General features: G+C 34.6%; 1 protein-coding gene and 1 long non-coding RNA gene across 6 annotated transcripts; both read right to left on the bottom strand.

Annotated features, from left to right (window-relative positions):
* Nucleotides 1-3076: 3076 nt before the first annotated feature.
* LOC145053263 (uncharacterized) lies at nt 3077-7878 on the bottom strand. Of its 5 annotated transcripts, none has more exons than XR_013684406.1 (6): nt 7188-7877; nt 6763-6818; nt 5748-6684; nt 4124-4229; nt 3941-4046; nt 3077-3438 (listed from the first exon to the last, which is right to left on the bottom strand). It is a non-coding gene; the product is annotated as an uncharacterized LOC145053263 (long non-coding RNA). The 5 variants fall into 5 exon arrangements; XR_013684407.1 differs by having other exon boundaries at nt 3077-4046; nt 5748-5833; nt 6273-6684; XR_013684405.1 differs by having other exon boundaries at nt 3077-4046; nt 5748-6292; nt 6557-6684; nt 7188-7876.
* Nucleotides 7879-9036: 1158 nt separating this feature from the next.
* LOC145053262 (DDT domain-containing protein) lies at nt 9037-14189 on the bottom strand. The gene is made up of 11 exons (XM_079001269.1): nt 14068-14189; nt 13566-13691; nt 12647-12819; nt 12149-12552; nt 11756-11810; nt 11235-11572; nt 10411-10823; nt 10028-10190; nt 9750-9911; nt 9557-9645; nt 9037-9399 (listed from the first exon to the last, which is right to left on the bottom strand). The coding sequence occupies exons 2-11, from the start codon at nt 13676-13678 to the stop codon at nt 9249-9251; spliced, it is 2061 nt and encodes a 686-aa protein (XP_078857395.1). The 5' UTR covers nt 13679-13691; nt 14068-14189; the 3' UTR covers nt 9037-9248.
* Between the last annotated feature and the right edge of the window lie 1696 nt (nt 14190-15885).

The raw sequence follows: 15885 nt of genomic DNA, 5'->3' as shown, positions 1-15885 counted from the left end.
TAGTTGTGTTTTTTCTTAGCAACGGGTTCAACTCGCCATATTCTTCGTTTTTTTTGGGAGTCGAATCATCACTAGAACTGTCATATTCTACGTTCTGAGCATCACGGAATTGGAAAATCTTGGGATGAGAAGATTGGGATTGGGTTTTTGGAACCCTTTGAGAAAATTGATTACATGGATTATAACCCTGATTTTTCTCTAAAAGCCTAAATGTGTTGTAAGATTGTTGCACCGGGTAATATTGTTGTGGATAATTTTGGTTTTGTTGGTAGTTTTGGTATTGTTGATAGTTTGGGTTGTGAAATTCTGGAGAAAAAAAATGGAATATCTTAACTTGAACCGCCTTATGTAGATTTACGTATTTGGCTAGAACTGGCTTGTTTAGCTTTGTCTCGAAAATCCATTGAAGGTAACTGAAGAAATTGAGTAAAGTGGAAAGTTTTTCAGAGAACTGAGTGTAATATGTTGATAAATGATACATGTTTTGGCATTGTTTATATAAATGTTTTGATATTGTTTCTAAAGGAAAAAATGTTGCAAAGATTCCCGTCCCACAAGAAAAAGAAAGCATCTAATTGTAACATCCATAAAATTCAAGCCAATTTAAAACTTTTTTTTAACAAATTAAAAACCATTGATTATTACATCAAAATAGTTTCATATCAGAGTTCCCAAAAACCATGATCATAAATCGAGGAAGTGTACGATCACGCCTTCGTCTTCCCGTGGTCATCCGATGTATCTGAAACAATAATCGATAAATGTAAGCTCAAAGGCTTAGTGAGTTACCCCCAAAATACTCATACAAACAACAATACACATACAATAACAAGCAGCATACTATGAGTCTAATCATCCATCGGGATGGAATACCCTAGGCCCCTCAACCATCGGGGTTGGAATGTCAACATACTATGGGTCCAGTCAATCATCAGGTTGGAATACCCCAGGCCCTCAACCATCGGGTTAGCATGCCCACCTACTACGAGTCCAATCATCCTCGGGATGGAATACTCTCGGCCCACAACCATCGGGTTGGAATGTCCACATACAATACATATATAACTGATACTATGGGTCCAATCATCCATCGGGATGGAATACCCCAGGCCCCTCAACCATCGGGTTGGAATGTTAACATACTATGGGTCCAATCAACCATCGGGTTGGAATACCCACCTACTACGAGTCCAATCATCCTCAGGATGGAATACTCTTGGCCCACAACCATAGGGTTGGAATGCCCACAACTAGTCAAACATGTGCACCTATATCAGAAAATCATATAACAATCTATAGAGATAACATATTAGGGTCCTATCATCCTCGGGATGGAATACCCTCAACTACCAATCAATCATGTGCATGTATAACATGTAATCTCCTACCAGCATACAGACAGTCAGACCAAACTACAAGTCACTAAGCATAACCATCATATCTACCAGGATATCGATCTAACATCTCATAACAGTAACTAATCTGAATAATAATGCAAAGGGTCAGCCTTGGTGCCTTAGACCCTTGAGTATAGTGAGGATAACTCACCTCGCAATGTCGCTCTGAACTGAAGAATCAAACTCTGAATCGTTAGCTCACCAAAAATCCCGAACTATCCAAATAACGAATATTAAGTCAATAAATGGGAATACTAATTTGACCAAGAGTCCTTCAACCAATCATAGTCAAAACTGGCCCAAAACACCATTATTCAGAAAGCCCAACAAGGCCTAAGTCCAATTAGTCCGAAAGTGGCCCAATCCCGAAGCCCAACTCTCAAAAGCCCAACAGGGGGTCGTACGTTGGGCGTACCCCTCTGGTACACGGGGCGTACTCCGTCTCGCATTGACTGAAAAACAGGTCCATTGACTCGGTACGCGGGGCATACGTGAGTCTGTGCCAAAACTTTCATAAGTGCTTAATGGCTTAAGCACTTAAGCCCATATTTCAGATCCATCGACTAAAAGTGTCTTAGAACCATAAAGTCTTGAACTTTATCACTTTGGACGTCCATAAAAGCTCTTAATCCATGGTCTTAATCCATTAAGACCTTTCTACTACATGCATGGGACATCTTAAGCCATTGGGACCTCATTTTTATCACTTAAGACCCTTTTCTTGGGTCTGAAAGGACATCTTATTTCATCCAAATCATATCATGCACCAATTTGGGGACTTTGGGACAAGAAATGGTTCCTTAAAGCTAAAATGGCAAGATCTATAACATACATGCATAAAGTTTGAAGCTTTTTACCTTTTGGAGCTTCTAAGGCACCAAACAACTTCAGATCTATAAGCTTGTTCTCCTTCTCCAACTCCTTGATGCAACACCTTCTTTTCCAACTACTCAAAATACACTTTATAAGCTCACACACTCAAGGAAAGGATTAGGGTTTGGGGAAAACGGCTCTAAATAATGGAGGCTGAGGTAAGGGAGTGTTATGAGCTCATAAGGTTGTTTATATAGCACTCAAACCCTAAATATTAGGGTTTCCTTTTGACACGAATACGCCTAGCGTACTAGGGCACGTCTAGTACGCTCAACGTACCCTTATGTACGCACAACGTACTCCTCCTGGTTCTAAAATTACAACTTAGCCCATAGGCTTTTCATGACTCTACCCTTCCATCCCCAGGGACTATAAATGACAAATCTTAAGATGTTACACTAATTCTCACATGCATGCAAAAATATCATGGGTTCACCAACCCGCTCATTGTCTTTACTCCTCCAAACCATTCAACCCGCCAGCAAACGATATCATAAAATGTCGATACCGCCTTAACCAAAACTCGAGCCCGTTCACAACTCCATCCTCCTAATTGAAACTATTGTTTCACTAATTTGTTTGAACTTAACAAAAAAAATTGGTTCATATTCACATGCATTTTGGATTCAATTATCTGGACAATCAACCATTTAGTTATTAATAAATGTATTTTAAAATTTATAAATTGTATATAGTTAATTTTTAAAAAGAAACATGTTACTTTATCAATAATATTTTCAAAAAATATATATATAAATAAATATTATCAAATAGATGTAATAATAATAATAATAATAATAATCATCTTAATGGCAAACCATAATAATAGTAAACTAGTAAAGTATCCCGTGCGTTGCACGGGTCAGATTTTTTTTCATTTCTTTACCTATAGTAACAATGTAGTTACATTTCTATAAACATAAATGCAACATCCTTACAATACTTTTCTCATAATAACAATATACTTGCATTTCTTTACATAAAAATAGAAGCTATGCTATAAAGCCATGACAACGGTTGTAAATTGATGCTATAGGCATCGATGGATTTATACTAATGATCTGAAACAACAAACAAAAGTCACCGATAAAGTTCATTCACCATTTTTTGATTTAGCCACTCAATGAACTTAGGATCTATAATTGTGATTTCTCCAGTGCCATCTTTCCTGAAACGCCACATAAATCAATGCCTAGAGCGATTTTGTACGATTTAGATCGCATTGAATATTCTTATATTTTGGTTGAAAAAGCATAATTTAACTAATGGATTGGTCAGATACAATGAGAATGACTTCATACCCAATAAAATATAACGTTGTACTTTCAAAAAAAAAATTATCAAAATGTAATACTTTCTAATCTTCGCCCAACCATAACAATGAAAAATGACTTATAGATAGATGATGTTGCTATTATTTGATAGATTTTTCTAAATATGGAAGTACAACGCTATCTTTGGGTGGTTTTTAGAAAATGGAATTGCAATGATATAATTACCTATTTTTTTTAAAAAAAAATGAGAGTGAAATTTTGCACTAAGAGATTTTCAAAAAAAATAAAAAATAAATTGTGATATAGTTAGTAGCTTTTAAAAAAACAATGCAAGTGCAATGATATATTTGGGGTTTTCTTCAAAAAGATGAAAGTGCAATTGCCTCTATTTTTCACCTAATGCTCTGGCATTTTTGTTGTAGTCAGTTGCTCACCCACCATTTTTGTTGCACCAAACCAATGTTAGAAGCCGATTTGTGAGCATATCAGCATAAAGATCAAACTGGATCATATATGAAAAGTTGAAAACTTAACAACAAAAATGAAATAAGAATGTGAGAAAGTAAGAGAATTGATTACCTAACTGCCAACCATGCATCATTTCCTAAGATCAGGGGTTGCCATATCTTTGATCCATCTAATGTTTTCCTCGTCCAAAGGCTCCACCGCAGCAAGTTATTACCCACTTAATTACGATTCAAGCCAATACATGAAAAAAAAAAAAAAAAAAGCTAAAACTCTGACATCTATAAATCGTATACCAAATAATTCTTATTAAATGAAATGAAAAGGAGATGAAATCATATGTGGTTGCCTAAAATTAAAAGCAGAATAGTTTAATTGCAATCATGTATAATACAATTCCCTATTTTTATTTATAAATTAAAATAATCGACCAAATATCTTTTTTGACTAAAAATACAGTAACATCAGAAGGTAAATAAGCAGATATTTTGGTTCAAGCAGATATTTTGTCAAACAATTATTATGCATTTTCCTTTGCCACGTTATCTTTGTTTATGAGGCCAACAACTCCATCCTCCACGACTCTCAAAACATAGTTGCTATGTGTTCTTAAATCACAAACATATTCCAATTTGTCATAATTAGGGGTGAGCGCGGTGCGGTTCGGTGCGGTTATTAGCCAAAACCTCACCACTAACCGCAAATGCGGTTAATCCATTTTCAAAACCGCATGGTGCGGTTATGTTTGCGGTGCGGTTTTATTTTTTTTGTGTTGCGGTTTTTAACCGCATGGATTTGGTGCGGTTATTTTATGTGGTTTTTAACCACAATTTAGAGTTCAAATAGTTTTAAGACTTCAAACATATTACTTGTAATAATAAAAAAAAAACCATAAGGTATAAGACAATTAACTATTTAACTAAAACCACAAACAACTAATATCTTAAAAACGTCAAATCAATAGTAACTAACAATAAAGGTCTTAAAATTGTCTAGTTTCATCATTTTTCAAAGTTAAACATAAGAAAAAAACTAACACTTTTGTTTTCTAGTATTTTATCCATCTTTTAGTCATGAAACTTGTCTTATTTTTAATATTTAATAAACTAATAATTGATAAAAAAAAAAATTGTATATAATATATGCGGTGCGGTGCGTTTTTTTGCGGTTTTTGAAAACAAATAACCGCACCGCACCGCAAATTTGCGGTTTTTGAAAAACAGAAAACCTCACTATCGGTTTTTATTGCGGTTGCGGTTTTTCGGTTGCGGTTTATACGGTTTTTGCGGTTAATTTTAGTTGCGGTGCGGCTTTTGCTCACCCCTAGTCATAATTATGATTTTTTTATTAAACAATACAATTAATACTTGTTTTATGTAACCACCAGATTTTATGTGATCTTTGATTTCTTATCGGCTAAAGCCAAATTCATAGCTAAAAATGCAAAAGCAAATTCATCCAGTGATGTTATTATCATAAGTTTCAATTGTAAGCAAATTGAGATTATATGGAAAGATCTTCCTTCACGAATACATAGTTTCCAATAAAATGGGTATATCTGAAAATTAAAACTTACTGAGAATGCTAAGAGACTATGCTAAATAAAGGTGCATAGTTTAAACTTTAAGGATGAGAAAGAAAACAATTGGCCTCATCAATTTTCAGTTTTCAAATCCATGTTTCTTTGTTACTCTAAAAAAGGAAAATAAAACTCTAAAATAGATAAAAATCGAATTACCTGTTGTTAGAGATACAAACGTGAGCGATCATACATCTTTGTTTGGTTCCAAAGCATAAACCGACCTGTAAGTTAAAAGTCTCCAACTATAAACAAAGTTATAAATACATCAGTAGGAGAACAAATAATCCAACTAATACCAGATACCAAATCCATAAATAACTTCTCCTATTATGTTATAACTTATATAGGGTTTGTCAGGATATAACTTATAGTTTCTTATAGATATATAGTAGAGGGTATTTTTGTAATTTATTCACAAAAGAATACGCTTTGAAAAACCTGGCATCTCTCCAAATGCTATGAAAATGAAAGTTAGGGAATGACTAATATTGCATTAAGAAAGACAGCCACACAGGAACTGCATTGCAAATGTAGAAGAGAAAGCATAAAACAAAAATATGCATTTAGTATTTAATTTTATTATTTATCATGTTAAAATAAGAAATTTAATGTAATGGGATTGAGAGCATTTAGATTGCAGATGTTCTTTGTTGATTCAAGCCACCATTTGCCTCCATGTACCTGCACTCACTTGATTGCACCTGCAGTCGCTTAATATTAGCAAGATTAGTAGGTGCTCTAAGAAAAAATAAAAACTGTTTAATTTGGAAGTTTTGGTCCAAAAAAATGGCAGATTATATTTTGGCAAAACCCTTGCTAGGTAATGAAGGTTAACGGAACAACTAAAATCATCTCCAACCATAAGTTTACTTTTAGTAACTCCATTTATAGTGCAAATTTGATTTAAATTTATGTTTATAATGAATGAAAATTTTATAATTTCAAGATTCTTTCTTTATTATTACCTTTGATTCTAATCTCTTTCTCTCCTCTTTAGCTTTTTGTTTTGTGATTTCTTTCATCTTCTCCACTTGTTTCTTCTAAGTGCTAGTTTCCATATTTCATAGCCATAAGCATCTCCAATTCCTTCTCCCTGTAAAGGCAAGACTGTCATTAAGTCTAATTTAGACAACTTATGGCAAATTTGATATACAAATATTATACTACTAACCTTAATAGTATCAGTCAAAAGCTAGCTCCAAAAAGTAACGTTTGGCAAAGGTGTACCTGGGATTCAAAAACAAAAACCAATGTTTCATTCTTTGATTTCTTTGGTTAATCAAATCTCATAAACCAATAGATGATCAGTATCAGTTACAGATCACATAAAAAAATATGAGAATTCAGTAACTTCAGTTGTTATTGCTGACGGTCTGAAAGCTATTTAAACAGAGAGAAATCAAAACCAATCAAATAAAAAAATACAAATAGACCCATCAGAAGAGAAGTAGATTATTATATATCTGGTGACCAGCAGCCGCTGAAGGTCCGATTGCGATTTCAATAAAGGGAAAATAAATCGTTAAGTGAAATGTTACCCTTATGGAGACAATCGAAACGAAAAACGGACGGTGAAATTAATCGGTAAACCCTCACCTGACGACAAGGCAGAAGGATAAACCCCAAGAAGTCGGAAACGAACAAAAGAAAACGAAGTCAGATCTGATGGTGGCGGCAGAGAGACGATTCAATCAGTAGATGATGGTGTGTGGGTGGGGCGATAAAAAAAATGAAACATTGGGAAAATCGGTGGCGGAGAGCGACGGTGGGTTGGACTACGGTAAATCGAAATAACTTATCTCATCTGAGGAATCCGTGAGGCACTCTAATATTGGGCTGAAGCACGATTATCACCTGCTTGGAGAAGAAACAGCAAGAAGATGGATGTGAGCTACAGAATATCTGTAATCAATATCAATTACCTCTGATAAGGGGAAATTAGGGCTCATGAATTAGGATGATGGCAACGACGATGGAGGCAGTGGCGCTGGTGGCGTCCTCTTCTCCACCTTTGTAAGCAGGCGTCGGGGTGGGGCGATCGTCTGCCTCGTCTCTGCCGGTGGGACGTCGACTGCGAATCGTTGCTGATCGGTTGAGGTGGTGGTGTAAAAGAGGCGGTGGGGAAGAGGGGAATAAGGGATCGGAAAGAAGCTGGAAGCGTGGGAAGATGACTTTAGAGAGAGATAGATGTTTCTGGGGAGAAGCGAAGCATCCACATAAGGGTCAATGGGGCGGTGGGTTCTTGAGGTGGTAACACGTAGTGTCCCAGCAAGCAAAGAAACAACCGAGAAGAAATTGCACGTGTAATCCACTATAATAAAGAAATATTAAAAAAAACCCAGCACACAACCATTGTTTAGAGGATAGTAACCGGAAGCCAGAGATTAATGAGAAATGAGTGGAAGGTTGAAAGTAAAAGGGTTGAAATTGACAAAAAAATGGGTTGTTTACTGTTGAAATCTTTCACAATCTTAATATATATATATATATATATATATATATATATATATATATATATATATATATATTAATTATTCTTCATATTTGCAATAACACATTAATAAAATCTTTAAAATCCTCCATTATCATCATGAATTTTATAGGCCCCATTATAAAATGCTATAGGGCACTCTGAAATGACCACAATATCCGTATTTTGGTCATTTCGTATGGTATAACAAAATAGATATCTATGAAGTATATATTTTTAAAAATAAAACATATAACATTTATCAATCTAATGATATTTTTATAAATTCACCTACATTTCTATTAAAAACCCAATAAACCTATAAATAAAATAACCAATAAAATTTATAAATCCCCATCTAACATTGTTATTTCTCTTCCAATTAATACTGACATAAAATGTTTCACCTAACAGCTTATCCAATGACTATATAAAAAGATAAAAAAAAACAATATTAGAATTCACACAAGTCAATCACTTTTCAATTTATTATCAAAAATATCTATTAGGCTAATAAGTCCAAAAAAGAGCGATTATTTGCAACCCCCTTTGATATTGTGAATACGAAGAATGTCATTGTTTCTTTCTCAATACAATCCCTATTGTCCGTCCAAATTATTCTGACTTATGTTGTGGTGAATCATTTTTACATAAGATAATTGACTATACATTTAATATTACATGGTTCAAATCAAAACTATTATATAAATTCCTATAATTGAGATTTTAGGTGTTCCAAAAGCCATCAAGAAACCGAAGAGAAGAGAGAGTTGTAGGTTGATGTCATTTTTGTGTCACGACACATAGGAAAGTCATGGAATTCAATAACTTTATGCAAAATTGTTGTTAATTTATTGTATGTTTGTGTTAGAACTCACATCTTCGATTATGTCTTTAGATATCAACACAACCACAATTAGAGAGAAGTACATCTTAACTAGTATAGTATATAAACCATCAACCAACAGAAAGAAAGAAAGAAACTCACTCCTTGTTTATGAAAGTTGAAGAGAGATTTCCCGGGTCTAAAAGACAATCTCATATTCATATAATGTCATGAAACATCAATGGAGGACTCATACATCATCTTTTGTCCATCCCATAAACAAAAAATGGAAAATAGTTTCAAAAATCATCCCCCACAACACCACAAAAATTCATTCGTAAATGTTAACTTCATTGGTTTGTTAGTCTTCCTTGAGCTTATTGACATACTTGAGAAAAGCGCGTGCAGGATTATCCCTTGGTGCTGCACGTACACGGGTTGACCTCCTTAGTGCAGCCTCTTCTTCCATTTGAATCATGTGTGCCTCCTTTGATTTCTTCTGCATTTCACTCCTGCAATCAATTTTTTTAATGATGTTATAGCAGCATACTTTCATTTATTTGTACATTATAGCATCTAGACATTGTACTTTGAAAAATCAACCCGATTATAGCACTATACTTTCAAATTTTTTTCTTATTAAAGCATTTGATTGTATTTTGAACTTACGATATTTTCTTGTAACGTTTCTCCAACTGCTTTTTAAGAGCCCTTTCTCGCTCACCCTTTTCGTTTAGAGACCCCATCAAAGATTCAAGCTGTGTATAATAACAAGAAAAGTCGATAAATAAATAAATAAATAAATATAGCCAAAAGTTTGTAGGTATGAATCAATAATCTATGAGGAGTCAATAGTCAATACCTCTGTTTTAGTGGCATAGTAGCCCCATTGTTTGTGATCCAAACTTTCAACAAATATCCTCGACTCCTTGCGGAAAAACCAGTACCTGTTATAATCCCTATCTTTACCTAACGGATTTGTGCGTATATATCTCTTCTCAATTTCCCTATCCAGAAATTCTTTCTGCAAATAGAATAAACAAATTAAAATTATATCCAAAACGGATTTGTTCCTTGTCATATAAAGACCTTCTGTATATAGAAACACACACACACACACACAGAGGAAAGAGGCCTTACCCTCTGCTCTATATTTGCTATATCATTTGTTTCTTTTTTCTCAACATCAGTTGATTTCTTTGACCCCTTTCCATTTGATACTTTAATACTTGCTGTTGTGGAATCTGTATCCACCTTTGACTTTTTCACATCCTTCTCAGATGTCTTCTCTTGCTTCTTCCCACTGCAGACCAATAATATAACCATGAAAACTCAAAATTAACCTTCTACTCAGAAATTTGACCATCAACCACAAGATTTCTAGGGCTATTTTCGATGAGAAGGGCATTCACGTCTTTTGCACAGACGAGTGAGAAAAATGCATGCCAAATGCAGTATAACTTGTTATGTGATGCCATGTATAACAAATAGGGCCAAAAAAAGAAAAAAAATATATATGGAACCTGTTTTCAGATATGTGTTTTTTCAGAGTGGGTGAAGTTTTCTCCAGTTTCTTTGCAACATTTCCATTTTGATCATTCGAGTTGTTTCCAACAGAATCGTTATGCTCCTTTGCGTTTAAAGCAGCTTTTGCCAATTCCTTTTTCTCTCTTCTCTTTTTATTTTCTTCAATGGCTTCACCTCGTTTTTTGGACGCGAGTTCATGTCTCTCTTCAATATACTCATCCAGCTTTTCTCTCATTACGTCTGTTGCCATGACTTGAGCAACCAATTCAATAAAGATGTTGATCTTAGCTTGAATGTCTAAAAGACTGTAATGCCCCCGTTTTATAGTAGGTATGTGAGTCGATAATTCATCATTGCTAATTAGTTCCAGAAAATCACACAAGTAATCCGTCCATGTGACCAAAGAAATCTGTATCAAATGATAAAAATCGGTTATTCACACAACATGAGTTCAAAAGAACAATATCAGTTTCATAAAAAAAAAATAATAAGAGGTCAAATGTATTATCACATCCTACTTCCATTTCTTTCAATTGTTTTCTTATCAAGGCACTGTAGTTTGAAAAATCTACCACAAACCACATTGTACTTCCATTTTTTTCTCATTAGGACATTATTCTATGAAACATCTACCCAATTATAAGTTATAACAGTAAAAACTACTTTGTATCTAATTAGGTAGATTTTTCAAAGTACAATGTTGTAACATGTATAAATGAAAGTAGAATGCTACAATAAACACATCAATGAAAGCACGTTGTTAGTTTTTGCAATCAATGAGGAAATAAAAAAAAATTTACAAAGCAAATGAATTATGAACCTTTAGCTTCCGTTTTTTCTTCTGTAAAGCTATAAAATAATCCCCATCATCCTTTATAAGTAAGCGAAGAAGAGCAGAGTGGGACTCCACAATCAGGAGTATATTGCTGTTGTCTTTATGGCAGATGGCATTTTCAAAATCATCCAATGAAAATGGTGATAAGTTCAAGAATTTACTATAAGAAGAACAGAAATCCCAAACCATCAAAAGATCACCAACACATTCCATTGGGACATTGAATTCTGGATTTGGTTGAGGGCGTGGTGTAAAGACAGGATCATCTGCAGCAGGTTTCACCAATAAATCATCGATCGGATATTTGATTGGCTCAATGTTTTCTGTAATGTTCAGATTACAAAAACATCAGAAATCAGTAAGGTTGGATGAGAAGGGCATTCACGTCTTTTGCACATTCTTGGGTAAAAAGGTTGATGGCACTTTCACTTGCCAAAAAATATCTTAAACAATATGCAAGAAGACTAAAACATGATCTAAAAGGAAAAGATATTAAAAGACTATACCTGGTTTTGCATCATCATTGGGTTTCTTTCGCTTATGTTCTCCATTGTTTTCCTCCTGAACAAAACCATGGAACTAATGAATTACTTCAAAGAACAAGATTCCATTTAGCATTAAGAAGTACATAAATAAAAATGGGTAGTATTTAAGAAATCACATTCTTTCAAGAATGATCTACAAAACAAACAGCTTTCCTTCCTAGCAATGGAATGAACAATTCCATTCCTTCCCCATTTCCATCATACCAAACACCACCCAAAAGGTTGTAATTTGTAAAGCCTTTTTGGGTGTGACAAAAACTTATAAATTTTTGGGACCCACAAAATGAAAATGTTCAATGAACAAAGCAAGCAAGACCTTCAACATTTGAAACCAACAAGTAGTTACCTACTTACCTTGTCTTTTTTAGGAAGTTTCCTCTTTGGTGAAAGTTTGATTCTCAATTCTTCCGGAAGATTAGTAGAGATCCCATATTTCACTGCCAACTTATCATGAAGCACCCAAGGAACACTTCTAACTGTAGACTCTCTAATAAAAGACTTCAAAACATCTCTACTAAATGGCAATTTTTTCTTAATCAAATCTTCTCCACTCACCACAGCATTTTCAGTTACTTTCTTATCTTTATCAAGCCATGCTACATGGTATTGTGTCTTTTCAACCTCCTCTTCAATTACTTTTACTATTTTGCATGGATATATTCGATTGTTCTTCCTCCCGTATATTTCAGTACCCTCCAACAAACGTTCTTGCAACTTTGCAGAAATGGTAATGACAAGCTCTTTTAAAGGAAGCATGCCTGCAAACAGCACAATTTGAGGGTAAAATAACTTGTGAAAAGTAGATAAAAAAGCAGAATAACGTATACAAAAAAGGTTAGGAAGAGTAATTACTGAATTGAACATCACGTAACACAGGCTCCATGAGTTCTTTAGGGAACTGTTGAACCTTCTCATTGGCTTGTTTTTCAGAAACCAAAGCCTCTTCATATGTCAAATTGCTCTTCCCAGTGCTCTTGCATGTCCAGACTCTTTGGCGATAGAGATTTATCCGTTTTAAGTATTCACTGGTATGAACAAAGACCAAGTTTTTTTATTAATAATGAAAAGATTATATGAACATGCTTTTTTCAACACCAAGATTATGTAAAAACCACAATGTCTTCATGTTTATCACTCACATTCGTATACATACCCTCCATCGTTGCAAATTTATAGGCGTGAAAGAAAAAGAGTATAGTTTTCTACTACTCAAGGAAAAAGATTGTTACTAATTAACTATTTGAACTAAAGAAATATGACAAGAAAAAAAATTGGGGCTAAAAGTTGTGAATAGTTTAAGAATATGGTAGGTTATACTTGCAAAATCAAATACTGATTGATTTTGGAATATTTGGAGTAGCATTGATGGAGCTACATGGAAGCCAGGAATACCCTACAAGTTGTAATGCTTTGTAATGTAAAAAAAAAATAGAAATAAAAAACAAAAATGTTGTTGCAGTGCATCCCTGAATCTTTTTTTTTATTTATTTATTTTGGGAGTGGGTAGTTGATTGAAAATGCTGGATCCTACTGACATTTTTCTTGGATATGAAACTAGAATCCAGAGGCTTGTTGAAGTTTGTTTTTTCTAATTGTATCACATATGTTTTAGATCTATAAAAAATGTGATAGATCAATTGACCATAAAAATGAAAACACGTATCTTTTTCCAAAAGGTAAATAGAACTGTAGAAATCAGATGGGACAAAAATGGAAAGACGTGAAAAAAACAAGCTATTAAAGGAGGAAAAAGAAGAAATTAGGAAGGTACCGATAATCGCGAAAAATCTCTTTGGTAAATCGAACTTGAAACACCAGCTCCTCAGGCTTCAAATCATCAGGTTTTTCCAAAATAGGGAACGGTTTCCTTCTATATAACGGCATTTCACCAACTCAGCTGCATAAACAAACATTCATAACATGCATCAGCAGATTACAACTGAGAAAAAAAAAACCCAAAAGCCACGCACCATTTCTAAACCCTAAAACGCTGTTTTTTTCTCGGTGGGTTTTACGAAAGAACCCCACAAACAAGAAATTAGCAAAAATGACTTGACTTATACTCAACTGGTGAATGATGATACAAGTCACAGCAGAATCACTTTATAAGAGGCAAAAACCCCAACCAAACAAATCGAAAAGGAAATTTGATTGAAATCATGAAAATGCTAACATGTTATTTGCAATTCCCGCCACAATTTGATTCAATCTCGCACATAATTCGTTAGGTAAAGCAGTAAATACTGTAGGTGGAGTGAATTCAAGAGATTTACCGGAGATTAGTAGCTTGGATTGTTGAGAGAAAAGTAAGAGAGAAGAGACAGGCGGTGGATTTTGACGTGTTGGGCGTTGGCAAGGAGAGGGGGTTCTCTCTACGCACCTGGTCTCTTGAGACTTCCCTTGTTCTCGGGAGCCAAATATTAAACGGATCTCATTTTAAAACAAGTCCCTCATCTTCCAAAATAAGATAAATAACCCCCTTCTCTTTTTTAAACAAGCCCTTTGTCTTCCAAAGAAATACAATGTGCCTTCTTTCAAAATAAGACAAACACGGTCATCCACATCATGGCACTTATTTTTCAATTGTGACATATAACTTTACAATGATTATTCATATCAGTACAATAACAATCATTTTTCAAAATTGATCCTCACTGCCACATCAACAATTACTTTATATATATATATATATATATATATATATATATATATATATATAGAGAGAGAGAGAGAGAGAGGAAGGATCATTTGAGAACTTATATATTTTCAAGAACCCGAGAACTAAATAAGGACCATCAGATCAAAATAATAAAAGGTTGGGATGTTTTATAGCAGATTTGTAAATAATTAAAGAAAATAACGCGGGGTTATACGATTGAAATAAATTACTGGGCATTTTAGGGATAAGATAATTCATATCCCCCCGATACCTTTCTCTCAAACCCACGATCTTCCTCCTCCCCCAACGACGTTCTTCTTTGATGCTCTCCCCAAATCATCATTTCTCTGGCTCTATTCATCATCCCAAACCCTCTGTTGTTTTCACTTCTCACCGACCCTCTTTTCCCACGCCATACCTGTTGATTTTTCACTCAAAGTCCAGATTCTAGCACCGTCGTATGAAATCCATGGGCGCCTTCGCCTATCAGCACTCTGTAATCTCTTGATTGCAAGTAGTTAAATCCATGGATCAACGTTCTGACCTAGAAATCCAATATTGCATCTTCCATTATCGATTATGAAGTTATTTTATCCTGCAATCAACAACGGTTTTTTGATATCCCTGTAATTGTTCAGACACGATTTACATCTTGTCCTCACACCTCATGGCGACCTTGCAAGTTCTTTCAATCGTTTCGGTCTTTCGTGAATCAGGTAATCAATTGAACAATGCATCTTATCCTCTTATGTTTTCCATAGTATAGCGTCATGATGTGTTTAACCTTTCCTCATACGAAAAATTATATAATGACCTGTCACAGAATCGAGTGAGGAACATTGGAAAACAAGATTACTGACTCAAACTCCACCTCTGTGACAACCCGAAATTTCCATTCTGAACAAACCATTCCAAGCCAATAGAAGTAGAGCAGTTACAGTGAAAACTCAGATTTCGAGTATAAGTTTGGCAGTTTTCAGGATTTTACACCTAAGGAAATATTAGGAGAGTGGATGCACTAGGGTTTTGTGCAGCATTGTAATTCCAATACTCTAGGACATTAGAGTTCATTCCGAGAATAGAAATATTTTCTGCCAAAAATCTCAGGACTATAAATAGAATTCTGAACCAAATTGGTTCATTAGTTGAATTCCAATTAGAGAAAAGCCAAATTCTCTCTCACGGATCTTCGGGTTTTTATCCCAAATTGTGAGTAACTCTTTCTAGCAGTGTTAGAAAGTTTTAAATGTGTTCATAACATAGATTACATAGCTAAATCATCCGATTTAGGAGTTTACTCCCCAAGGTGTTCTTGGGCGGTAAACTCCCGAAACCAAGCCTAGATTGTCCCTCGTGATTAGTAACTACCTTGGACTTGTATAGGAGTGTGTTAGGGACAAAAAATCAACCAAGAACCACCCAAGTTAGGAGT

Source organism: Lactuca serriola, chromosome 5, assembly GCF_051521515.1.
Source record: "Lactuca serriola cultivar US96UC23 chromosome 5, Lser_US96UC23_V15, whole genome shotgun sequence".
Classification (NCBI taxonomy): domain Eukaryota; kingdom Viridiplantae; phylum Streptophyta; class Magnoliopsida; order Asterales; family Asteraceae; genus Lactuca; species Lactuca serriola.
This window is presented reverse-complemented; position numbering and strand designations above follow the sequence as displayed.